This window comes from Arvicola amphibius, chromosome 4 (genome assembly GCF_903992535.2).
Source record: "Arvicola amphibius chromosome 4, mArvAmp1.2, whole genome shotgun sequence".
Classification (NCBI taxonomy): domain Eukaryota; kingdom Metazoa; phylum Chordata; class Mammalia; order Rodentia; family Cricetidae; genus Arvicola; species Arvicola amphibius.
In genome coordinates this window covers 19431016-19455945 of record NC_052050.1, presented here as the reverse complement: position 1 = coordinate 19455945, position 24930 = coordinate 19431016, and the positions used below count along the sequence as shown (strand labels likewise).

The 24930-nt window shown below is 50.1% G+C and overlaps 2 protein-coding genes across 2 annotated transcripts; both read right to left on the bottom strand.

Annotated features, from left to right (window-relative positions):
- Positions 1 to 5441: 5441 nt before the first annotated feature.
- Ppy (pancreatic polypeptide) lies at positions 5442 to 5971 on the bottom strand. The gene is made up of 2 exons (XM_038324675.1): positions 5781 to 5971; positions 5442 to 5550 (listed from the first exon to the last, which is right to left on the bottom strand). Exons 1-2 carry the CDS (start codon positions 5969 to 5971, stop codon positions 5442 to 5444), a joined length of 300 nt encoding a protein of 99 aa, XP_038180603.1.
- A 6135-nt stretch (positions 5972 to 12106) lies between these two features.
- Pyy (peptide YY) lies at positions 12107 to 12503 on the bottom strand. The gene is made up of 2 exons (XM_038324617.2): positions 12316 to 12503; positions 12107 to 12194 (listed from the first exon to the last, which is right to left on the bottom strand). The coding sequence occupies exons 1-2, from the start codon at positions 12501 to 12503 to the stop codon at positions 12107 to 12109; spliced, it is 276 nt and encodes a 91-aa protein (XP_038180545.2).
- Between the last annotated feature and the right edge of the window lie 12427 nt (positions 12504 to 24930).

Below are 24930 nucleotides of genomic sequence, written 5' to 3'. Positions count from 1 at the left end.
CAGAACTGGATTGCTCCTGAAATGAGTCAAGGACAGCAACCAAAGGATGAGAAAGAGCCCTAGAGTTCCACACGGACACATCACTGAAGCTCTGAGGACCTCACTGAGTGTGGGGTTCCGGGTGTAGAATCAGGCTTGCATCTAGTTGGGACATGTGATAGCTTGTTTCAAATGCAATATGGTGATATGTGTCTTAATCCCACCCAGCACTTAGGAGGCAGAGGCAGGAAGATCAGTTCAACCTTCTCCTTGGCTACATAGTAGCCTCATGATCCTGTTTCAAACACACACACACACACACACACACACACACACACACACACACACGCAAATTCATAGCTTGTTAGCATGTGGGGTATCTGCCCCCCTAAACAACTCCTCTACCCTGTACTATAAAATTTTATCCTGGAAATCTCATTTATTTTTCTAGCTTTTTGCTACCCAGGAATGTGGTTCTGATGTTACTGTGGCCTCACTGGGCTCCTGAGGTGTTGTGCATTCTTTGATTGTACTGGCCCTGAGTTCCCACCCCTCCACTGAGAGCGGGATTTGCTAAGGAGAGGGTGAACTTGAGATCAGTGGAGACTGGAGGAGAGGTGTACCCACATGGGGGGCTCATCGTGCCCATCGCCCAGTATGCCAAGAACTATCCAGTGGGGGAGCCGCGTGATAAGACCAATCTAGGCATCAGTCTCATGCTGGAGACATAATGAGCCGGGTTCCACATATGAGGCTGTGGGGCTCACCAGGAAGTAGAGTCCCTTGATCAGGTTCAACACAGCCAAGAACGAGGGAGGTCAGGATTCCTACTGTCCCTTCCTAGAAGAGGGGTGGTCGCAGGGAATTTGGTCTGGACAAGTAGCAAGGTGGAAGACGCAGGCTCACAGCAAGGTTCTTTGGCCTGAATCACAGTGAGTGTGTTACTTAAGTAGCCAAGATTCCTTTCCCCATAGGATTCATTAGTCACTCTCAGGGGCTTCACATGGCTGGGACAGGCAGAGCAAGAGATGCAATCCCACAACTGCCCTAGTCCTAGATGCCAAAGCAGACATGCTAGGCCTCCACAACAATCTTCAGGAAGACTCCCCTTGGATCAGCTGGCCGAGCAGGGCGTCTCAGCATTGGCCTCTGCTAACCTCAGAAATAGCCCCTGGGAAAGGCACTTCCCACTCACAAGTCCAGACACAGCTCTTCCCCAGGATCTATGATCTTGGAACAAAAAGGTACCTGGCCCCAGGAGCCTCACACCTTTGCCACCTACCCGTCTGAGCCCTTGGAAGACACTCTGCCTTACTCAGGACAGTCAGTAGGCCGTATCCTTCCACCCCCACACTCTCTCTGTTCCCAATCCCTGGGTCACGACCTAGGAACAGGAGAAAGTCATGCTGGGGCAGGATGTTTGAGAGCTATAAAAGGCCTCTGAAGTCCTGGCCAGAGACCCTTTGCTGTGTCGCTTTGCGCCTGCCCAGCACCATGGTAATGTCCGGTGGCCCCAGAACCGTGTGTGTGTGTGTGTGTGTGTGTGTGTGTGTGTGTGTGTGTGTGTGTGTGTGTGTGGGGTGTGTGTGTGTGTGTGTCTGGGATGGAGGGAATTACTGGGCTAGCACTCCAGTGTGCAACTATGCTACTCATTTAATGTGTTAAACGCCAGGCCCATATCTCAGTGGCAGGCAGTACTACATCAGAGAAAGTAGGTAAAGAGCCCACCTGCAGTGTAGTGGGAGGAGGTGGGGCTAGGAAGAGGTTCAGCTACAAATTACTACAGAATGCAGCAAGGAGTGGCCATGGCAGTAGCAGCACAGATAAGAATGGGTGGCAATTTAATATAGGGTGTCAGGGTTAGACCTACTGGAGTGTCGAGCTGATGCTTGAATCTGAGCTGGCCCTGCAGACGTCTGGAGGACCAGGCTTCCAGGCAGCCAGCAGCATGTCTAGGGTTTCTGAGGACCACCTAAGGAAAGGCTGGAGTGGGGAGCACGAGGAGGAATTTGCCGCAGAAGTCTGAAAGGTCAGGGACCTGACCGGCAACTCTAAATAATGTATCCTTGTCAGAGCGGGGCTCCTGCCCATTTTTGCCTCAGTACTTTGGGGTTACTGAGTGCACATCCAGGCGTGCCCTATTTTCCCTGGGAACCAGGATTCCCTAGAAGCTCTGGCTTTGTGTATACCAAGGGCAGCTACATCTCCTGGTCTGAGCTTCCCCACACTCCCGGCTTTCCCAACAAACGGAGTGTGTCCCGGAGATTCAGTGCGGACACAACCAAGTCCCACCACCACCCCACCCCACATCACCTTCCTTCCCAGGATCACCTGACCGTGCTATCTGCCCCGCCCCCTACAGACCGTGTCTCTACCTTGCGCGTGCGCACTGGCTCTGGGATGCCTCGCGGCACTCCTGGTACAATCCGATGGCGCTTCGGGCAAGGAAGTCCAACTGCAGCAGTCTCCCGAGCCCAGGGTGGCCAGGTGGTTCACAAATATCAACAAGTACATGGAGAAGCTCTTCAACAGCAGGTGAGCTGGCGGAGGAATGGGGGAAGGAGGACCTAGCACCCCACTCACTTCTCGGCCCCCGTGATCTCTGCAATGACGTGTTTCCTAGATCGAAAAAACCCCAAAAACACAAGAAACCCTCCAACTCTACCAAATCCACCCCACTGAGCGCCACAGTACATTCTCACTTGAACATCACGAACCCCACCACCGCAAAACACCAGCCAACCCCGAGTACTGGGACCACTCGGGCTCCAGCTCTGAGCCTCCTCCCTTGACTCCAGGTAGGCAAGTGGTGCAACCAGCAGAGGCCTCCACCCATATCCTTGGGCAGGCGGGTAGGAGAGAGGGAGACTCTCTCCTGGGGATGGGGACGTGAAAGGGGTATGCCAGGGCCAGGGGTGTTCCTCTCCAGCCTGGACCAGAGGCCTGGCCGGGATCTGGCTACCCATGGACCCCTTTAGACGGTGAGATGGACCTCTGTTCCTCCTTGTCCACGCAGCACGGACAGTAAAGAAAAATAGTGGGACTGACAAGATGTTTCAAGGGGTAAAGGCACTTGCCACTAAGCCTGTCGGCCAGAGTTCCATTCCCGATCCCATAGGATGGAAGAAAGGATACATGTACCATGGCCTGTGTGTACACACACATCATACAAACCGCAGGAACAACAAAGGAATGGATAAATAAATAAATCCCTAAAATGACTCTATTGCCTCTGTGGTTTCTGTGGACACTGGCAGGAAGGGCCTGTCCTGTGGGGGAGGGGACCCCCTAATACCTCCCGGGAGATAAACAGACCTCAGTCTAGGATTGTCTGCATCGCTCTGCAACCCACACACTCACCCTCCACCACCTCACCTCAGCCACCTCTCCCAGCGTTCCAGGCTGTGACTCTGAGAGAGAGAAGATAAAAAGAATTGGTCCTAGCAACTTCAAAACAGGGCCTTCAGCCAGACCTGTTCCCTGCCAAGGGTCATCCCACAGCAGGAGGGCAGTCTGGCCTGTGAGAGGAGTACAAAAGGACAGGGGGCGGGTGTAGAGTCTACGGGACCTCGCCCCTCCTGAACCTGGTAGAGCCTGTTGCTGCAGCCAGACCACCAGAGGGTTCTGGTCAGGGGCACACAGCCCTTCCCATACCATTCAGCTACCAAACCCAGGTGTGTGTGGAACAGGTTCCAAATTTCTGCCTCTATGACTGTTTATCTTTCCCTGTAGAACCCATGCCAGGCTGGAGAGATGGCTCGGGGTTTAAGAGCACTTGCTGCTCTTCCAGAGACTCCAGAGAGTCCAAGCACATGCGTGATGTCTCACAACCATCTGAAACTCTAGTTCTGGGATATCTGAAATATTCCTCTGGCCTCCAAAGGCTCCAGGCACACATGTGATGAGCAGACACTCCTGCAGGCAAAGCACCCACACATAGAATAAAACTAGAAGTCATCACCGAAGCTACCAAAGGTAGCTGCTTCAGGCTCCAGCAGCCGCATTTAAGCCCTGTTCTCCTGCAGAAGCCTCCCTATCCCCTAGCTAGACACTCCTTGGATTTAAGAATCAACTTGAGCCAGGCATTTGCAGCATAGCTACATCCTGCACAAGCCTTTGGCCCTTTAGGGCAGGTTCTGCCTCCAGGTCACTCACACTGATCATATAGGAACACAGTTACGATGTCGGTGCTATGGGATTAATGCCAAACACTGAGACTGGGAAAGAGAACTTTCATTCCCCAAGCCTATCACCCCCAACCCTTCAGACCCAGCCTGTGGAAGAGAGGGGAGAAACCATTCTGGGAATGTCTCATGTCTTCCCTTCCCCATGATGATGTCCCTATCCACAAAAGCTCCCAGGAAGGGGAGTCAAGCGCTCTCTCTCGCTCTCTCTCTCTCTCTCTCTCTCTCTCTCTCTCTCTCTCTCTCTCTCTCTCACACACACACACACACACACACACACACACACACACACACACACACACACTTTGCATAAACACATACACACCACCACCACCACACCATCTCCACCTCTTTAGGATGCTTGGTACAGGTAAACAGACTACAGGTAGACAGTCTTCAGGTAGTATCTGGGTCTTCCCTCCTTGCCCCAAGAACCAAAATGTGGATGCCACAGCTTGGCCCCATGGAGGTGGTCAGCATGCTTGACTGTGTCTCCACCCTGGGGACACAACCCCCTACAGCTTTTCTCCCAGTAGAAGCTAGAATTCATTCTCAGGCTATCAGCTCACGACCTCTCGGGACAGCCCCTTCCCTCCAGATTCCTAAAGAACAGTTCAAAGCAGGCAACCAAATGCCTTCCAGCCAGCACTAGTCCTCAGGGGCTGCCTCTTCCCCATGCCAAGGGCATTTTAATAGAAATGATTCCTCCCCCACTGCCCAAGTTATAAGAAGCAGTCTTAAGGGTACATGTGGGGACAGGGTTGGCCTCGGGCTGAAGGGCTGGATGGTTTAGAGTTGCTGGGAAAGGAGGATCAAGCTCAAGACTGCCCTGTCAGACCTGCAAGGGAGTCTCGCGTCTCTCTAGACCACAACTTGCCCCTCTGTGAAAATGATGAGCTGAGCCCCTACAGACACTGGTGATCATCCTAGCTCCCCTTTCCCCCTCAGCCTTCCTGCCTGTAGATTTCACCTTCTCCTGCCGCTGTGGGTGTACACACCACACACACACACATGCCACAGACACACCACACAGAGAGGATGTGATTTTTAATTTGCTTTATTTAGTTTGAAAGGTAGCAAGTTGTTGTGGGAGTGCAGAGGGACGAGGTGGACCGGTGCTGTCCTACACTCACAGACAGGAAACAAGCGGGGCCTACAGGTGTGTTGGGCTGAGCTCCCTGCAAGGAAAGAAATGAACAGTGAGGAAGGACAGCCCTTGTCCTCTGAGACTCAGTTTTCCTTCCCCCTCCTCCAGATGCCCACTTTCCAGACCTGCCCTTAGCTCCAGGGAGCTGAACAGGGAGTCAAGCCAACCAGGGGGCTGCTGCACAGGGGAAGCTGCATCCTAGGAAGTCCAGCTGTGTTCGCCTCTTCCCTCTTCCCATACCTGGGTAAGGAAGACAGCTGGGATAAGCATGGTACCCTGGTGGCTTGTAGCCCCTCTTTAGACACTGTCCTCCCTACAGCACAAGGACCCAAGCCACTCGGTAGAAATACTGTTTTCTCAGAGAAGGTATAAAAGGGACTGAGGCCAGGGTTGGGGCTCTCTCTCTCTCTCTCTCTCTCTCTCTCTCTCTCTCTCTCTCACACACACACACACACACACACACACACTACCTAGGCCTGGTTTGCGTATTGATGTATCTGCGGAGCTGAGTTGCATATTGGGCCATCTGCTCTGGTGTAGCATAGTCCCCTGGGTACACTGGCTCCAATGGGGCTCCCCAGGCACCCTGCAGGGGCTGCAGCAGCAGAGCCACCCAGGTGGATAGGAGAAATAGGGAGAGGCAGCAGTATGCGGTGGCCATCTGAGGAACAAGGAACAGAGTGGAGGCAGATTCATCTGCAGATTCTGCTGTGTGTCAGACCTACCTGGCCAGCCACTGCCCACCACACAATTTCCAAGCCAAGCCTGGGGACAAGGCAGAAGAAGGAGCCACCAGCATCCACCACCTTCCTCCCCTGGAAAGCAAGGACATCTACACAAATACACTCCCTCAATGATCAGGTCAGCTGCCAAAGGTTAGCCCTGGGCCTAGGAAACGTAAAAGGCATAGCAGAGAAAGTGGGTATGAGAACTGGATACACAGGACTTATGACATTGATGGTTCTGAGTATGCAGGAATGACCAGGGCTGGTGGGAAAAACAGGGTAAGGGACGCAGAATTCACTCGTAAAGTAAAGGAACCAAAGTCTCTGACACTGTGGGTCCAGCCTTCCACGGACACATTCGTACAGATGTAGAGAGAGACCCAGAAAGGACCTTAGGCCTCTTGAGAGCCCCAGTCCTACAAAGCACCAATTCCTACCCTCTGATCCCAGCGTCAACCCAAGAGGTCCCCAGAGGCAGGGCAGGATTAGCCCACTTACCTTGTGTGAGCAAGGGGATGCTGGACTGCGCAGACACCTACCTCCTTCTGCACTGGTCCCCTTGCACATGGCTGTTCCCTTTTATAGTCCTCGGCACCCCCAGAGTCCCCGCCTCCTGTCAGCCTTTCTCACTGCCAGCCTTCAACCCCACTGAGCTGTCTCCCTGGTATTTGCAATGCGGGAATTGTGTCCAGAAAGAGGAAAGTGCCAGGGCAATATTCTCATGGTCAGAGCAGCACAGGGTGAATGAAACGGGACCACGACAAGGATCTCCTGTGGCGTCTGTATCCAGATCTGGGCACCAGAACAGGTTTAATTCCTAAATGACAGAGTCCTGACATGGTAACCCAAAGGTTCTAGTTGTTGGCCTGTGTCCAGCCTCCCCAGGGACAACCCTGTCACCAAAAGCATCTTCTCAGGGCACAGATTGAGGCTGCAGCTCCAGGCTCCATCCCCAGCATGAAGGATGGAAGTCAGGCCTTCCCTCCCAGTGGACAGCTAGAATAAGGAGGGGGCAGTGGAGTTTCGGGTCCTCAAGCCACTGGAAAAGGAATGGAGAGATCCATCTGGCGCCTGCATAGAATGCCAACCAAGATCTGGTGGGCCACCTTTGAGAAAACGCAGGTTCATGGAGAAGGGGCAATTTCTGGTAGCTATTTCCTGTCCCACCCCAGAGGTCTGTCCCAGGGAAGGGCTAAAAACCGGCAACACTTATAAGATTCAAGTTGTCCATAAAACCCACATTGTCATCCCACTGAACCCCGCCAGGCCCTACTTGGCAAACAAGAAAAAAAAAAGGGAGAAGAAAGGAAGGAAGGAAGCTGCCATCTGCCCTGCCCAGAGACCTCGGGTACCTAGGCTCAGACTGCATAGCTCGTGGTTGGGACAGCCGAGATTTGGAACAAGATCTAACAACAGTCTTGAATTGGAACTCTCAAAGCATTGATTTTTACTTCCTGCTTGCTCATTAAGGGATGGGAGGCTCACACAGGTGGGAACGCTTGTCCGAGACTCACCCCCAAGTCTCACAGTCAGCCTTCAATTCCTCCCCTGAGAGCATCCCCTGGTGCACACAACTGTCTTCTTCACGTTCGGTGTCCTTTCCCCAGTCAAGACCGCTCCCCTGCTCAGGTCAAGAGGCAGTGACTGGCTATGTTTCTGTTAATGCCTGCGAAGGCAGCAAGGGCCTCTCTCTTTTTCCTGCTGTTCTGCTCTCAGGTCAGAGCAGCAAGAGGCATCAGAATGGGTCCTGGAAATGCAGGAAGTGATTAGAGGAGAGAAGGTGACGACCAGGCGCGGTGAGGTTAGAGGTCAGATAGGCTTGACCCCAATTCCTGCCCCTGCCGCATCCCTCTGTGTTGTCCTGGGGGCATAATCCCATTATGTGGTCTGGAAAGTGAGGATCACCGCGCCCATCCCCCAGACAGCGAGAATCAAGGAGCCTGTTCCTCTCAGCTTTCATGTATCGTAACAAAAAGAACACGAACGGCTCGACAGATAGCTGATATTCCACAAAGTAAGTGGCGTGGAATGTAAGTGGAGTTTATTTCTTAGCAAGCCTGGACCCTTCTCTGGGCTTACTTTTCCCACTGTGCAAAACCAGCGGCAAGTCCCAATTCGAGGCTCCGCACTGTCTGTGAGCGGCTACAGCTGCCACCAGGGGGCGTCTGGCTCTGGCACCGGTTTTAAGGGTCTGCGTTTTCATGGTCTCCGAGACTCACGGGATCTGTTCTGGCCTCTACTCAAGGTGAAGGACCCTCACCAAACAGACTGCATTCGGGGGTTGGTTCTAGTGCAGGAACTATTTACAGTTTGTCACGCAAGTCAGCCAGCTTTGTCTGGTCCTAAGAAGTCAGAGCTGCTTCTCAAATGTCAACAAAACCCGTGGCTTCAGATTTTTGCAACAGCAGATTCCAAGGTCCTTGCAGGTGGTGACAACCTTGGAGGAGGAGGTAGTGGCCGTGCCTTCTAAATACTATGACCCCATCTAGAACACACAGATAGCTCCTGCTGGCCTTTGTAGGTTCCTGCAAGGTTTTCATGGAGCCTCGGGAAAGGCACATGTCCCCTGCTAGCCACATGTTCTCTGGACTGGGAAGATGGCTACTGGACACTGTGATAATGAGATCAGGAGAGGAACAGCCCAGAAACATGGGAGTGAATGCAGAAAACCGAGGAGCAAAGTGCAGAGGCCCCATGTGCATCCTCCAGGACAGGAGTTTGACCAGGGTCCCATCCTCCATCACACCCTTTCCTGGCTCTCTTACAGTGAACAGGGCAAGCAGGAGTCATTTGCGGCACACGATTTTGTTTCATTTTGTTTTGTAGTGGAGGGGTGAGTATATATAGAAGTGTATAGGGGTGGGTGTGTGGGTGTGCGGGTGTGTGTGAGGGCTTGTATATGTGTGAGTGTGTGTGCATGTGTACACCTCAAATGTTGCTCCTCAAACACCATTCATCCATCCATCGCTCAGTGATCCAGAGTCCCTCACTGAGGCCTGGGACTCACAGGCCGAATTGACTGGCCAGTGGGCTCCAGGGATCCACATGTCTCCACGGCTGTTAGGCTGGGATCATACTCCTGTACAACTCTATGGCTGCCCTTCTCCATGAGGCTGTGGTCAGCCTGGTTCCCTTACATTGATCTATCTATTTTTTTTTCTTTTTTCTTTTTTTGGTTTTTCGAGACAGGGTTTCTCTGCAGCTTTTGTAGAGCCTGTCCTGGAACTAGCTCTTGTAGACCAGGCTGGCCTCGAACTCACAGAGATCCGCCTGCCTCTGCCTCCCGAGTGCTGGGATTAAAGGCGTGCGCCACCACCGCCCGGCTGATCTATCTATTTTTGAGGGACATCTCACTATGTAACCTGGTCTTGAAAACTGTAGTCCTCCTGCCTCAGCATCCCAAATGTGTCATTATGCTCAACTTGTACATATGATATGCTCTTAGGGGAATGAGGAAAAGGGGGTCTACAAAGATCTCACAGGTGAAGAAGGAGGCCCATGAAACCTTTAATTATTTATCTTTTTAAGGTGAGGTCACAGAGATTGGGAAGAAGCAGGTTATGGTATAGGGATATATATCCCTTATCTAGGACTGACTATATTCCAGATCCTTCCTCAAAAGGTGCCTCAATGGGTGTCACTTTGGGCTGACAAGAAGGTTCAGCAGAATTTGAGTTTCCTCCTCAAAACCACTGCAGAAGGAAGGAACAACCCCTGCACACAAGTACCATGGTGCACACATGTGCACACACGTGCGCGCGCACATGCACATATACACAACAAAATCAATATGGCACTACTATGTCATGTGTAAAGCATATAGCCAATGATCTAACACATAAAGATGTCTGTTGGAGCTAGGCATGATGGTGCACGTCTTTAAATCACAGCACTCAGAAGGCAGAGGCAGATGGATCTCTGATGATTCAAGGCCAGCCTGGTCTACCCAGTGAATTCCAGGAAATCCAGGACCACACAGAGATTCTGTCTCCAAACAAAACCGATGTGTGAGGCTTGCTGCCAAACCAAGCAAGATTGACAGCTGAGTTTGACCCCTAGAATCCATGTAAAGGTTGAAGGAGAGGACCGACTACCCAAAGTTGTTCTTGTATCTCCACAAGCTGCCACACATACAACACACACAATAAAAATCAATATAATTTTTAAAAAGAGCTTTCTGCAATGATGATTATTGTTACTGTCCTTGTTGCTGTTGTTATATCTAAGCTTCCTCCTGGCTCCTATATTGATTAAATTGATCAGTCCCAGATTAGACACCTGCTCAGAACTCCTCAGAGTGAACCAGAAGTAAAGCCACCTCACTGACGGTCGCCTGGACACGCCACCTTTGCACAGACTGTCTGTGGCCATGCATATGATTCATGCCAGGTCTCTCCTCTGTTAGCTGCAAACTGACCCCAGCTTCCCCGGGCAGACCAGCAGACGGGGACCACAGACACCAGCATCCAGACACACAGCTAATCACTGCGAGCCTGGAGTAGTGGGGGGACATAGGGAGCACACTGGGTAGAAGAGATGCAGAGGGACTAATTCCAGCAAGAGGAGTCAGGAATGGCTCTCGGAGGTGACCGTGATGAGAGAGGGGCTTTCCAGGCAGGAGAGGAAGAAAAGGCAGTGTGAGCGTGGCCTGCTGAGACCAGAATCCATGCAGTCTACAACACGTTGAACCCCAGGGCTGCTTCTTCCTCCTCTCCCTTTGGGCCCTGTGAGGCTGAAGGGCAGCCCCAGAAGATGGGTGTGGGACCCCCACCATCCCCTGTGCAGGAAGTGTTTTGTAGCAGAGGTCATTCTCCTTCCAGGGCCACCAGGCTGTAATGAGTCCTGCATGCCTCCCCATCCACACAGTGGTACCGCTCAGCCTTCCTGACTGACACCCTTTCTCTGGATCTGTAGCCTTGGCTTCCATATGTCCCCTCCCCCTCATTCCCCAGTCCCCTCCCCAGGATATGCCACCAGGACCACTCCCCATCCCATCCCCTAAGACCTAGGAACACTGGACACGGAGAGAAGGATACGTTTTTATAGTGAGCAGAAAAGGAGAGAGAGAGAGAGAGAGAGAGAGAGAGAGAGAGAGAGAGAGAGAGAGAGAGAAAGCTGGCTTCCAGAGAAAGCAAAAGGGTCTAATCAATGGGCCAATTAATGGGATACGAGATATCCAGGGCTCAGGTTAGACTACAGCTTAAATACCCACAACACTTTTGACCCCAGTGTTTAAAGGGGAAAGAGAAGAACTGGGGTATTCCCAAGGCCTTTTCACCAGAAAAGCGGTTAGTGATAGACATCGAGCCTGCATTCGACAATATGGGGAATTCCAGCTGTTGCTGAAAGAAAGGAGCCCTCCAGAGTCCAGTTGCTCCCCCTGTTCAAGGACGGAGGAAGTGACTTATCTACCTCCTCACTCACTACCTCTTTGGGTCTCTTCCTCCAGGGCCTCATCCTTAGTCCCTGTCCTCCTGTCCTCCATGGCCTTGGGACTAACACAGGGCTGCTCAGGGGAACTCCCTGAGAGTGATGTCTCGCCTTCTCCCTGCCACTCTCTGGCCCGCCCTCAACCTGATCTGTTCTGGCCCCTGTTCAGAATCCACGCCACCCACTCTCCCAGGCTTCCTGTCCCCAGAGTGCCTTCCCAGGTCCTTTGGGAACCCCGGACTAGAAGGAGGTGTCTATGCTGAACCTCGCCCAGCATGTCGTCTTTTTTCTTAGCCACCAGTGTTTCCTGCAGCTCGAGCCGCCACCTCCGCAAAAAGCGAAAGGGACAGAAATATAAACACACACGCGTATTTTGTGTGACATTTGCTTTTTATTTGGGGACAGGGCAATGAACACAGCCTTCAAGCCTGGGCACCCGGGACACCAAGATCTGGAGTCCCCTCTTCGAACCAAATATGCAAATAAAGTCGGTATAGTTAGCACATCTCAAAGGAGGACTTGGGGTTTTCACCATTGGTAGGCACCTTCTGACCTGCAGGAGGGAAAGGAAGTGAATTGAATGGGAGGTGTAAGTGGTGGAGCCAGGACACTCTCCAAGAGTTGTGGTGAAGCGGTGTTTTTTACCGAGACCGGACGGGGAGGTTGTCGCCATCGTCGGTGAAGAGCAGTTTGGAGAATAGAGCTTCCGGGACATCTCTTTTCCCATACCTGGGGGGCGGAACCACAAAGGGGCGTGGTCAGACCTTCGGGTGGAGCTGGGAGGAGGGTGAGAGGAGGGTGCAACCCGGGAGGCGGAGATCCTTCCCTCCCCGCCCTCTCCAGAGCTCACCGTTGTCGGGTGACCAGGTTGAGGTAGTGGCGCAGGGAGGCGTAGTAGCGACTCAGCTCCTCCGGGGAGGCGTCTTCCCCCGGAGCCTCGGGTTTGATGGGATAGGCGTCCACCAGCGCTCCCAGGCAGGCGAGCAGGACAAGCAGCGCTGCGACCATGACGGACCAAGGCCTACGCACCGCCACCATCTAGGAAGGGAGAATTGGCGGGTGGGTCATCCTGAGCCTCAGCCCTTCCACAAGGGAGGCTGCAGCTGCCTGCCGTCGGGTCCACGTCTCAAAGACCTGTTTATCTCAATCACCAGACTCGCCTCATCATCTCCCGCACTGCAGCATCTCTGACCTCAGTTTCCCCATCTATTCGACTACCATAAGCTCTGCCTGCCTCCCCACTCCCGCTAGTACCCAAAGAGGTAGATAAGGGAAGAAAGCAATGCTGACAACCGGGTTCCCCAGCTTCTCTGTCTCCGCAGCTAGACCCTACCCATATAGCTTCCACTGACCCGACCTCGGTTTCCCTACAAAATAACACAATACCAGACCATTCCAGGGCCCCGTCACTCACAGCGACAGCTCCTGAAGCAGGACGAGCAAGAAGAGGTGGAAGGCAGGGGAGGCTGGAGAGCTAGACAGCTACACAACGCCCGCGGCCTCTGGCCTCTGCTCAGAGCTTCCCTGCGGGGCTTATATCCCACTTGGAAAGGGAGGGGGGAATCCAGGGGAGGGGATCCACCAGGGGAGGACTTGTCTCCTCCCTCCACCCCTGCCAATCGCTGACTTTACACCCAGCCAGGACGTGATGTCTCTCCACATTGCAGGAACTGAGGGGGCAGCCCAGTCCTCCGACTTGGGGGTCCTTCTGGAGGGGTGCCTTGCTGAATCTGATGTTCACCCGGCAGCTGCCACTAGGAAGTGAAAATAGGGCGAAATCAGGAATGAGAGTTCATCTTCCTTAGCCTTTTCTTAGGAGATGGAGAAGGGAGAACACAGTTCCCTCAGCCTGTGGGACTGGTGTCAGCTCCTTCCAGGAAGCAACCCTGTGTGCTTCTGTTTGACAACCCAGGACTGACTGGACATGTAGGGGAGGTCATTTTCTGCTGAAGGCAGAAGTGGCAGCATGTGACCTTGCCTCCTGACCTGATTATGATGTCCTGGGGATGAGGTCTCACTGCACAGACATTCCGTTGTGTCCTTTCTCCATTGAAAGAGAGAGGGGGGGGGGGGCGGGAGGCGAAAAGCTCGCTCCCTTGGCAGAAGCAGCAGCATCAGCTACATGTGTATTCCAGCCTAGACCAGACAGACCCAGGACCATAGAATGTCGTCTCAAGGCAGAATCCCATCCCCAACCAGGAGACCTTCAGGATACAGATGTCCTCTATGGCTGAGTGATGCCGTGGTGACCAGGTACATGCCACTGTTTAACCCCATTGCAGTCATCACTGGACTCTGGGGCCGATGAGGGACGGCGGCCTGCATCCGCAGAAGAGGGGCAACCACTCATAGTTATTAAGCATTTAGTTTGCACTGCATAATACATCAATTCCTGCATAATATTCAGAGCGTCCCCATGCTACAGGCGAGAAAGCTGAACCCCCGAAGGGTCACCCATGGCTCAAACAGAGGAAGAGAGTGGACAGACTCAGAGAACAGCTTTCTCAGCGCTGACAGTGGATAGTCTCAGCACCTCAAAGCTCAGGAGCTACACACGGAAGCAGGGATTGGCATATTCTAAGCTTTGGACCACAACGTACTCTGAGTGGTTGAGTAGAAAAAGAGCCCAGACCACCAACACCATCTGACCCACCTCCTTCATCAAGAAGAGGACCATGGGGAAGTGTTCTGTAAAGTCTTTCCAGTTCCTTCTCGCAGCCCTGTCAGAGCCTCCCCTACCTCCAACCCAGGGAAACAGGAAGAGCCATCTTACCCAGACCCTGAGTTCTGGGCCAGCCCTTCCACTATCAGGACAGATGGCAATGGATGCTATTTTTAGAACTCACCTGAGATGGAGCATCCAGGGCTCCTTCAATCACCTTTTTATGGGTTCAGTCACCTGCACTCTCCGGAAACAGATCCTTATCAACCAGCTCAGGTCCTGTGGGCCCTGTGCAACAAAAGAAACACCAGGACATCTTGCTGAGCACGGTGGTGGAAGAGGACATCAGATCAAAGGGACATGTCCCCCAGCCTTGGAGAAAGGAGGGAGGTGGTTCTTAGGGAGCCTGTATCTGAGGGTCCTACAGGAGCCTTCATCTAGAGAAGAGCTATAGCCATCTCCTTGGGGACCTCCACTGTCTTAAAACAGATACAGAGAGAGACCAGCCAGTGTCCTGTTGGGGAAGGAAATGGCAGAAGTGAGAGAACACTACTCCTTAAGGGAGAACCAAAGGCCATGGGACAAAAATACAGAGTATAGGGCAACCTGGACCCTGGTTAGGACAGTTCTGATCATAGAGATAAGAGCCTCGACAGACAAGGATGCTACAGGCTAACAAGAGACAAGGATACGGTATAATGGACATTTGTTCGTAGGCCCCTGAAGTGCCTGTGGTGGGCAAGGGCACTGACCCCAGACAGAGATAAAGGAGCCTGTGAGAACATGGAGGATTCATCAAGCCTGGACACTGTCCCCCCAACAGCCTCAGGGAAGACAAGGTTCAAGGAAAGATGGCAAAGAGGAGAAAGGGAAGTATAAGGGAAGACCCAGGTTTGGTATACGAAAGCAGGCTGAACCCGAAGGGGTCCCTCAGTGTGGACCAGAAGCCAGCCTCCCCCTCTGTGGATCTTTGGTACTCCCTCCCATTCCACATCCCAATTACAGGACGTACTGACAATTCATTAATCACCACCTCCTCACCAAAGACTTAATTAACTGTTGATTAGTGGGGAGGATGTGCCAACCCTCGATCGATAGGCTTGGCTGGCCCCACAACATGCCCACCGTCATCATTGACCCATGACTCAGCCTCCACGAGACAGGTCTGGGAAGTGGGGGCTGACATCTGTGAGAGGAAATTTCCAAAACAATCGTTAGTGTGCACTTGAGTCCAGGACCTGCCTCCAACTTGGCCGTGAAGGGTGCAGGAATAGAACTGTTGGGATGCCTTTGTTCTGCATCCTCAGAAAGCCTAATCAGCCAGCCCAGGTCAGGGAAGCCAGAGACCTGGACCTCAGAAAACCACTTGTCCTGTCTGGTATGTTCAAACCCACTCGTGCTAAGTGACTTGGCATTCTGCAACACATCAGTGGTCACCTGGAGCCTGTATCAAGAACAGCAGCCTCTGGTGCACAAGACATCACCAATGACTCTTCCCCAGGCAAGGTTACAAGGCAAGAGAGAGTCATTCCTTACAGATGTGGGCACACAACTTGTAATGCCAGCACTAGGGAGGCAGAGGCAAGAAAGTCTCAAGTTCAAGGCCAGCTTGGGCTAGAAAATGAAACTTTGTTTCAGAACAAAACAACAGGGCTATGGCTCTAAGAACAATGTAGCTCAGATACAGTGTTTGCTTAGCATGCTGCCATTGGTCTCTGAGTTTGACCCCCAGCACCAACGTGGTGGCATACATCTATCATCCCAGCACTTCAGGCGTAGAAGCAAGATCAGAAGTTCAAGATCTATCTTTGGCTATATTAAGAGCTTGAGGCTATCCCAGGTTGCATGCATGAAACTTAGTTATGGCTACTATTATGTGTTGAAACACCATGAGCAAAGCAACTTGGGGAGGAAAGGGTTTATTTGGCTTACACTTCCTCATTGCTGTTCATCATTGAAGGAAGTCAGGACAGGAACTCAAACAACAGGGCAGGAACCTGGAAGCAGGAGCTGATGGAGATGCCATGGAGGGGTGCTGCTTGCTGAGTTGCTCCTCATGACTTGTTCGGCCTGCTTTCTTATAGAACTCAGGACCACCAGCCCAGGGGTGGCACCACCTACAATGGGCTGGGTCTTTGCCCATCAATCACTCATTAAGAAAATGCCTTACAGGCTTGCCTACAGCTGGCTCTTATGGAGGCATTTTCTCAATTGAGGTTCCTTTCTCTCAGATGACTCTATCTTGTGTCAAGTTGACATAAAGCTAGCCATAACAGAAACCCTGACTAGAAAGAATGAAAGGCCAGGGGTTGGTGGAAGGAAGGAAAAGGAGAGCTGGTGAAATAGCTTAGCAGGTAAAGGTACTTGCCACCAAGCCTGCCGACCTGAATTCAACCCCTGCAGTCTAATTCAAGGTGTGTGATCTAGTTGATCGTTGTCTCAACTCTAATTCTTCAAGTTGGTCCAAAGAAATCCCTATTGCCTGAGGGGACAGGCCAGTTCTCAGGAGATGATGACTCATGGGCTGGGGTACAGCCTCACCCTCATGGATGGCTGCCCTCAGCTAGAAATGATCCAGCAAGGCTGGCAGTACCCAAGATAACGGCAGGTTTGGAACTTCCGGTTATCTCTGTGCCTCCGGATTAAGGAGATGAGCTAAACCAATAGACAGTCCTGGAGGGCTTAACATGTCTATGCAGAGTCAGCCAAAAATCTCACCCAAGCTAAAAGACAGATACAGAGTGGAAGCAGAGATGCCGGAGGGGGTGGATGGTTTTGACAACGTCATTTCTAAGTACCTTTCATGATAGGATTTTAACAAATTAGGAACCTAATCCATTTAAATTTGTTACTAAGAAAAAAACAGATACACGGGCCAGTGAGATGGCCCATCTGGTAACAGCCCTTGCCACGCAGGCCTGGCAACCCGATCCCATCCTTGGAACCTACATAAAGATGGAAGGAAAAAACTGACTCCAAAGTTGTCCTATGACCACACAGGTACTGGGACACACCCACACACGTGCACACGTGCACACACACACACACACACACACACAGACACACACAATCAATCAATAATAAAAAGTTAAAAAAGGAAGTCGAAATCTTCCAGGACTGATAACACATTTTGCCTGTTTTTTGTTTGCTTGTTTGTTTGTTTTGTGACTAGGTTTTACTATGTAGCCCTGGCTGTCCTGGACCTCCCAATGTAGACCAGGCTGGCCTTGGAATCATAGAAATCCACCTGTCTCTGCCTCCGGGGTGCTGGAATTAACAGTGTGTACCACCAGCCAGGTAGTGGTGGCGCACGCCATTAATCCCAGCACTCCGGAGGCAGAGGCAGGCAGATCTCTGTGAGTTTGAGACCAGCCTGGTCTACAAAGCGAGTTCCAGGAGAGCCAGCGCTATACAAAGAATCCCTGTCTCAAAAAAACAAAAAGCAGACAAACAATAAGTGTGTACCACCACACCCAGCAAATGTATTAAAAAAAAAAAAAGCAAGGTTTAGCAGGGCATGGTGGCACACACCTTTAAGTACAGCACTCGGAAGGCAGAGACAGGCAGGCAGATCTCTTTGATTTTTGAGGCCAGCTTGGTCTACAAAGCTCATTCCATTCCAGAACAGCTAGGGGCTGTAAATAAACCCTGTCTCAAAAAAAAAAAAAAGGATGATTTCTACTTCTATGAAAACCCTAGCCTGGTCTACAAGAGCTAGTTCCAGGACAGGCTCTAGAAACTACAGGGAAACCCTGTCTCGAAAAACCAAAAAAAAAAAAAAGAAAACCCTATGCAGACCTGGGACCTCTGCATGATGGAGACTCTCTGTAGATTTCACAGGATGGTTGGTGAATTTCTGGCAGAGAGACTTACTAAATGTGCTGTCTACCCAGAGATCCCAGGAAGACCAGGTCGCTGTAGCTCTTAGAGATGACATCAAAGGTGGCCTGGCAGAGTTGCTCGGGGTGACAGGGCAGTCCCTGAGTGACGCATAGCACTCATCAAAGCCAGCCACCAGCAGCAGCTTCTCGGGCATGGGAACAGAGAAGGTGCCTGTGCCTCTAGGGCCAGAGATGAAGAACAGACAGAGCCATGGTGGCCTGTCACCTGGCACGGTCAGTGTGGGGCTTATCAATCTCGTTACTCCAGCAGTCTCTCCATACAGACAATGGAAAGCTTGACCAAGATGGTGGCACCTTGGTAGCAGTGGCTACCCTTAGGAACACTTAACATCCAGACCAGCATGGCCATGCAGTCCCAGTGGTGACCAAAGCCTTGAACCTGATCTGCTGGTGAAGCCTGAGTCTGCTTCTGCACTACTCTGATCTTAGAGACTCATCCTTAAGGGATACTGCTAAGAAAAGCCAATGATCTCAGACACCTGGATGAGCAGGAAGAACAGGTAGATCTCCTACAGGGACTTGATCTTCACGTTCTTGACCAGGCAGCCCAGCTTGGTGATAGAGACTCACTCCTCGTCTTCAACTGTTTGGTTTGGTTTGGTTTGGTTTGATTTGGTTTCTCAATACAGGGTTTCTCTGTGTAGCCCTGGCTGTCCTGGAACTTGCTCTGTAGACCAGGCTGGCCCGGAACTCACAGAATCCGACTGCCTCTGCCTCCCGAGTGCTGGGATTACAGGAGTGCACCATCACCATGGCTCCTGTCTTCAGTGCTACCTTCACAAGCCTGGCTGTCTCAGCTCCAGTTGCTCCTGAAGCTTCTGTAAAAGTCACCATGACCTCATAATCCTGCTTCTCGTCCTGTGTCCACCAGGCGCTCCTGGGCACACTGCACTGGTGTCATCTACCATTTGGTGTTTTCCTGTAAAAGGTGACACCTATTCTTTTTTTATAGATGGGGGGAGCACATGCCACAGCACAGGTGTGGAGGTCAGAGGACAATGGCCAGGAGTTGGCTGGCTCCATCCTCCTTGCTTTGTGGCAGAATCTCTCTGTGGCTACCACTGCACCGTACACAAGCTTCAGGCGAGCTCTCCTAACTGAACTTGCTGCAGGACCACTGGAAGCACAGCTGCATGCCTCTGATTCTGGATTTGAATGTGTGTTCCAAGGATTGAACTCGGGCTGCCAGGCTTTCGTGGCAAATATGGTTTTTTTTTTGTTTTTTTTTTACCTGCTGAACCATCTCCTGACTGAAATACGTCTTTAGGCCAAGTTTGTATGTTTTCCCAGTGGGATGAGGCCTTTCCTATGCTAGGAAGCTACTGCCTTAGCAGTAAGAAAAATTCAATTAGAAAGAATTATTCCTATTTAATAATTATTAATTAAGTAAATTACTAGACTACATGGTGATTAAGTAATTGCTACTAAGCAAACTGCTAAATTAATAGTGAAATTATCTTACCGGACAAATATTCAAGTCTACTTGTGGAATGTGGCAAAGTTGTCCAGGATTGTCACTGCGCCTGTGGTCCTCAGTCCCCTGTACTACAAAAAAAAATCAGTTATCAGAATCAGCTGAAGCTTTCAGCTTCTTCAGCGGAAGATACTCCCCATAGCGGAAGATACTCCCCAGAGTTCTCCTCGATCCAGGAGCTGCTCATTCTGGAAAACAACAACTGGTTCCTTACTGAACAGTTCATGAGCATTTTGTGGAAATTAATGTGAACTGCTTGAGTTCTCTCTGCTAGAAGATTTTAAAAATTGTAGTCAAATATTCAGAATTGATTACAGTCTTCCTACGACACATTCGAAACAGGCAAAAGACTCATGTAACAAAAAGTAAAAACAAATAAATGTATTTTCATCCAATTTTGAGTTTGGGAGGGACCTCTTTTAGATCTTCCAAAGGTGGGGCTGGAGAGATGGTTTGGTGATGGAGAACACCTGCGGGTCTTTAGGAGGACCTAGGTTCAATTCCCAGCACTTTCATGGTGGCTCACCAGCATCCATAGCTCCAGTTCCAGAGGATCCCATGACCTTTCCTAACCTCCATGGGCAGTGGCATGCATGCGGTGCACATACATACACACATACATACATGCATGCATACATGCAGACAGGCAAAACATCCATACATATTTCTAAAAATCTAATATGTGAATAAATCTTCTAAAGGGAGCTCCATTTGGAGGGCATCCCTATTTTAGATCCAAAAATACTAGAACCAAAAACAATAGAACACTCCCTACTAAGTAAAAGGAGGGCTATTACCTCGTTCCACCCAACTGACTACCAGAGTTGTTATGATATTGGAAATGATGGGATAAATTCCTGAGTGTAACTGTCATCTGCTCGCTCTACCTATGCTCCCTGTCACTGCATAGTCTGTCCTGATGGCCATCGGCCTGCAGTATGGCACCAGCCACACCTGGCAAGCACAGCAAGTCTTATTTTGATGCGCTCCTGTTCCAATGACACACACTGCCATCAGTGCTATGCACACTAAGACTTCTGCCTACCCTGGGGTAACTTTTACTCAACTGTAGGCAGAGTCCTGCATCAGGACCGCTGGCTCCCCAATAGATGACAAGCAGACTGATTATTCATTATAAATGCTTGACCAGCAGTTAGCTATTACAACTTAAAATAGCCCTATTTCTTATCTATGTACTACCAAGTGGCTTGGTACCTTTCCCAAAATGACAAGTTCATTTTTCTCCTCTCTGCGTCTCTTGGTTATTCATCCTCGTGACTCTTTCTCTGTCTACAAGTCGTCCCCCCCCCAACCTCTTCCTGCCTAGCTACTGATCATTAGTTCTTTTTTTTCTTTTTTCTTTTTTTGGTTTTTCGAGACAGGGTTTCTCTGCAGCTTTTTTAGAGTGATCATTAGTTCTTTATTAAACCAATGAGAGCAACACATCTTCATGGTGGACAAAAGGACCATTCCATAACTCAAACTTTCTGTTTCAGCCGGGCAGTGGTGGCGCACGCCTTTAATCCCAGCACTCGGGAGGCAGAGGCAGGCGGATCTCTGAGTTCGAGGCCAGTCTGGTCTACAAGAGCTAGTTCCAGGACAGGCTCTAGAAACTAGAGGGAAACCCTGTCTCGAAAAAAAAAATTTCTGTTTCACAAAAAAGTCTGTCAGATATTCTAGGCCTGTAGGCCAAAGATAGATGTCCCAACGTTGCGGAGGAACTTTGGGTGACTGTCCAGGCAGCCAGATGTCCCTGTTGTTAGGTAACATTAAATCCTTCTGGTGTCTTTGATGGAGTTAAGGACTAAATAGTTAGACTTAAAGTTTTCTTTAGTCATAATAAAAAGTAAATTAGGTGTAAAACTTTAGACGCACAAAGAGAAGATAGATAATATAGTATTTTCTCTAAATTTGTCAGATACAAATAGATATTGTAACTGTAATTCTTACTTGATAACTGTCTTTTGTTTGTTTGATTTTGATTTTTTGAGACAGGGTTTCTCTGTGTAGCTTTGGAAACTATCCTGGAACTCGCTCTGTAGACCAGGCTGGCCTCTAACTCACAGAGATCGGCCTGCCTCTGCCTCCAGTGTTGGAATTAAAGGCGTGAACCACCACTGTCCAGCAATAACAGCTTTTGTTGTATACAATTTTACTATGTTAAAAATAATACTAAATTTAATTAAGTTTTAATTAAAATTAATAAAAATTAATTCCTTTTTAATTAGACAAAAAGGGAAATGCTGTGGAATATCCTTTTGTACACTGCGAAGATGTTTTGCTTTCATTGGTTTAATAAGGAGTCAACAGGCCAATAGTTGGGCAGGAAGAAATTAGGCAGGAGAGCCAGGCTGAGAGAATGCTGGGAAGAAGAAGGGCAGAGTCTAGCCGGATACAGGGGAAGCAGGGCATGTAGAAGATGAGGTAACAAACCATGAGCCACATGGCAGCATGGAAATTAATAAAAATTAATTTAAGTTGTAAAAGCTAGTTCGTCACAAGTCTAAGCTATGGGTCAAGCATTTATAATTAATAATACCTTTCTGTGTGGTTATTTGGGAACTGGCTGGTGGGACAAAAACTTCCACCAGCACTCAACTAACTGACTTTCTTTCTCTTTCTTTCTTTCTTTCTTTCTTTCTTTCTTTCTTTCTTTCTTTTTTCTTCCAGGCAGGGTTTCACTGTGTGAACGAGGTGGGCCTCCCATTTACAGAGACCACCAGCCTCTGCTCCGGATTGATAAGGTTAAAGACATGCACCCCCAAGCCCAGCTTCACCTGACTCTTATTAGGGATACCCAAACAGTTTGAGTTAAAATTTTTATCCAGATTATGTAAAACCAATCAGCAAACAAGGGCAAAAGCATTCCTGGTGTTTCCATTAAAACAAAAACAAAAAACATGCTAGAGCGAGCATGAGGCCACTGGAGGCGCGGTGTGAGACTAGGGATTCTAAGACACACTGAACTCACTGAAAACAAGGAAGTCATGCCTTAGCAAAGGATTTGGGGGGGGGGCCTTTGTTGTCATTTTTAACAGATGTAGATGGTCAACAAGCTGGCTCAGCAGGTAAAGGTGCTTGCCACCAAGCCTGATCTTTGAGACTTCACCAGGTAGACGGAGAAAACCAACTTCCACAAGCTGTCCTCTGGCCTCCACCTGTACAATGTGGCACACGCAGGTGCCCGGCCACACACACACACACACATGCGTGCCTGTACACGCACCCCAACAAATAAGTCATTTTTAAAGACTGGATCATGGGGCATAAAGCATTCTTTGGGCTCCACAGACACAGGAAATGTGAATGAAATTCTCAGAAAAACAGAAGCCACGCCCATGTTGAAGACTCTAAGAGGCTGATTGACTGATTATAGAAACTGGAGTTCCCAGGAAAAAGCCACACCTCAGCTAAGGACTGCGCAGAGCTGACGGGCCAATGAGCAGCTGTAGATATTTCCACCAAGGCACTTGACAGCTGCCTTGATGGATGACTTGCCTTTATTCATGAACTACAAAAATGTCCCGAAGCCATATCCACACTGGAACACGTTATTTGGGAATCCCTAAACCCGCATTTCTGAGCCATGATCACTCCTGTTTTCCTCAGAAGTGAATTCTTTCCTTTTGCCTTTGCGGCAAGAGCTGTGGCTTTCCGCTGAAAAGAGCTTCTTGGTTACAGAGTTAGAAGGTTGAAGAGCCACAGTGAAAGTCATGCTGGTCTCATTTCCTTCTTCGTGGTCCACTCCGTATCTGATCTAACTAATGTTCTTTTAAACATCAGGTAAAACGATGGGCTCTTACGAGGTGGACTTGGCAGGCCAGGAACTCATCATGTAGAGCAGGCTGGTCTCGAACTCACAGAGACCTGCCTGCCTCTGCCTGCCTAGCGCTGGGATTGAAGAGTTACGCCACCGTGCCAGATGGCAGATGCTGTCTTCTTTCTTTCTTTCTTTCTTTCTTTCTTTCTTTCTTTCTTTCTTTCTTTCTTTGTTTTTTCACAGTGCAGCGCTGAGGTCAGAGCCCAGACCCGAGGCTTGCTAGACATTTGCTACTGAGCCAAACACTCAGCTCAAAGAGGTGCCACACAGTGGGGGTGGGGGAACAGTGGTGGTGCACACCTTTAATCCCAGCACTCGGAAGGCAGAGGCAGACGGATCTGTGTGAGTTCAAGGCCAGTCTGGTCTACATAGTGAGTGCCAGGACAGTCAGGTTACACAAAGAAACCCTGTCTCAAAAAAAGTGTGTGTGTGGTGGGGGAAGGGCAGGTAGAGACTAGAGATGGTTTAGCTGTTAAGAACACTTGCTAGCCGGGCGGCGGTGGCGCACGCCTTTAATCCCAGCACTCAGGAGGCAGAGGCAGGCGGATCTCTGTAAGTTCGAGACCAGCCTGGTCTACAAGAGCTAGTTCCAGGACAGGCTCCAAAGCTACAGAGAAACCCTGTCTCGAAAAACCAAAAAAAAAAAAAAAAAAAGAACACTTGCTGCTCTGCAGAGGACCCAAAAGTCAGCTCACGAGAATTACTTTTAACTCCAGTTCCTGGGATCTGACACCCTCTTCTGGCCTCCTCAGATACCCACATGTATATGACACACATTCAGACAAACACACATAAATGAAATAAAAACAAATCATATAAACGCAGGGCTGAAGAGGTGTTCAGTAGTTAAGAATACTTGTTTTTGCAGGGGAACAAGGTTCGATTCCCAGCAACTGCAAGGTGGCTTACAACTATCTGGAGATCCAACACCCTCCTTTGACCCCTGGGGGCACTAGACATGCACATAGTGCACAGTCGTGTACACACACACACACACACACCACACGCCATCAGAACACTCATACACACAAAAATAAAGAAAATAAAGTTAAAATTAAAAAAAGAAAGAGATTAGGCCTGGTACCACATGCCGGTAATCCCTGGCATTTGGGAGGCAGAGGCAGGAGAATTGCTGAAAGCCCAGGCTAGCATGGTCTGCATAGTGAGATCCGGGCTATCAGGGCTTCCTGAGGATCCCCTGAACATCCATGTTGAGGATGCGGTATCAGTTCACACCTAGGAGGAGGCTACACTAACAAATACTGATGGTGCCACTGTCAGTAACGCTCCTGCCACGGTTGAGAGGGCGTGCAAACAGAGAGACCATTTAAGAAAATACGTGTGCACCTTCTTCTAAAATGAAACATACACTAAAACAAAATGCATGTGGGTATGGCCCAGAAATCATGCCCCGGGGCTATTTATCTTCAGGAAGTGAATGTGCAATGTCCCCACAAAAACCCGAGCATCACTATCTGTGGTGGATCTTCTATAATTGTCGAGGCCCTTCGACCAGGGTGGAGTGAAGTACAACATAAAGCGGCCTATTTACCTTTGTTCATAATAAGAAACGAAGTATTGATACTCAGAATAAATTGGGTTACTCT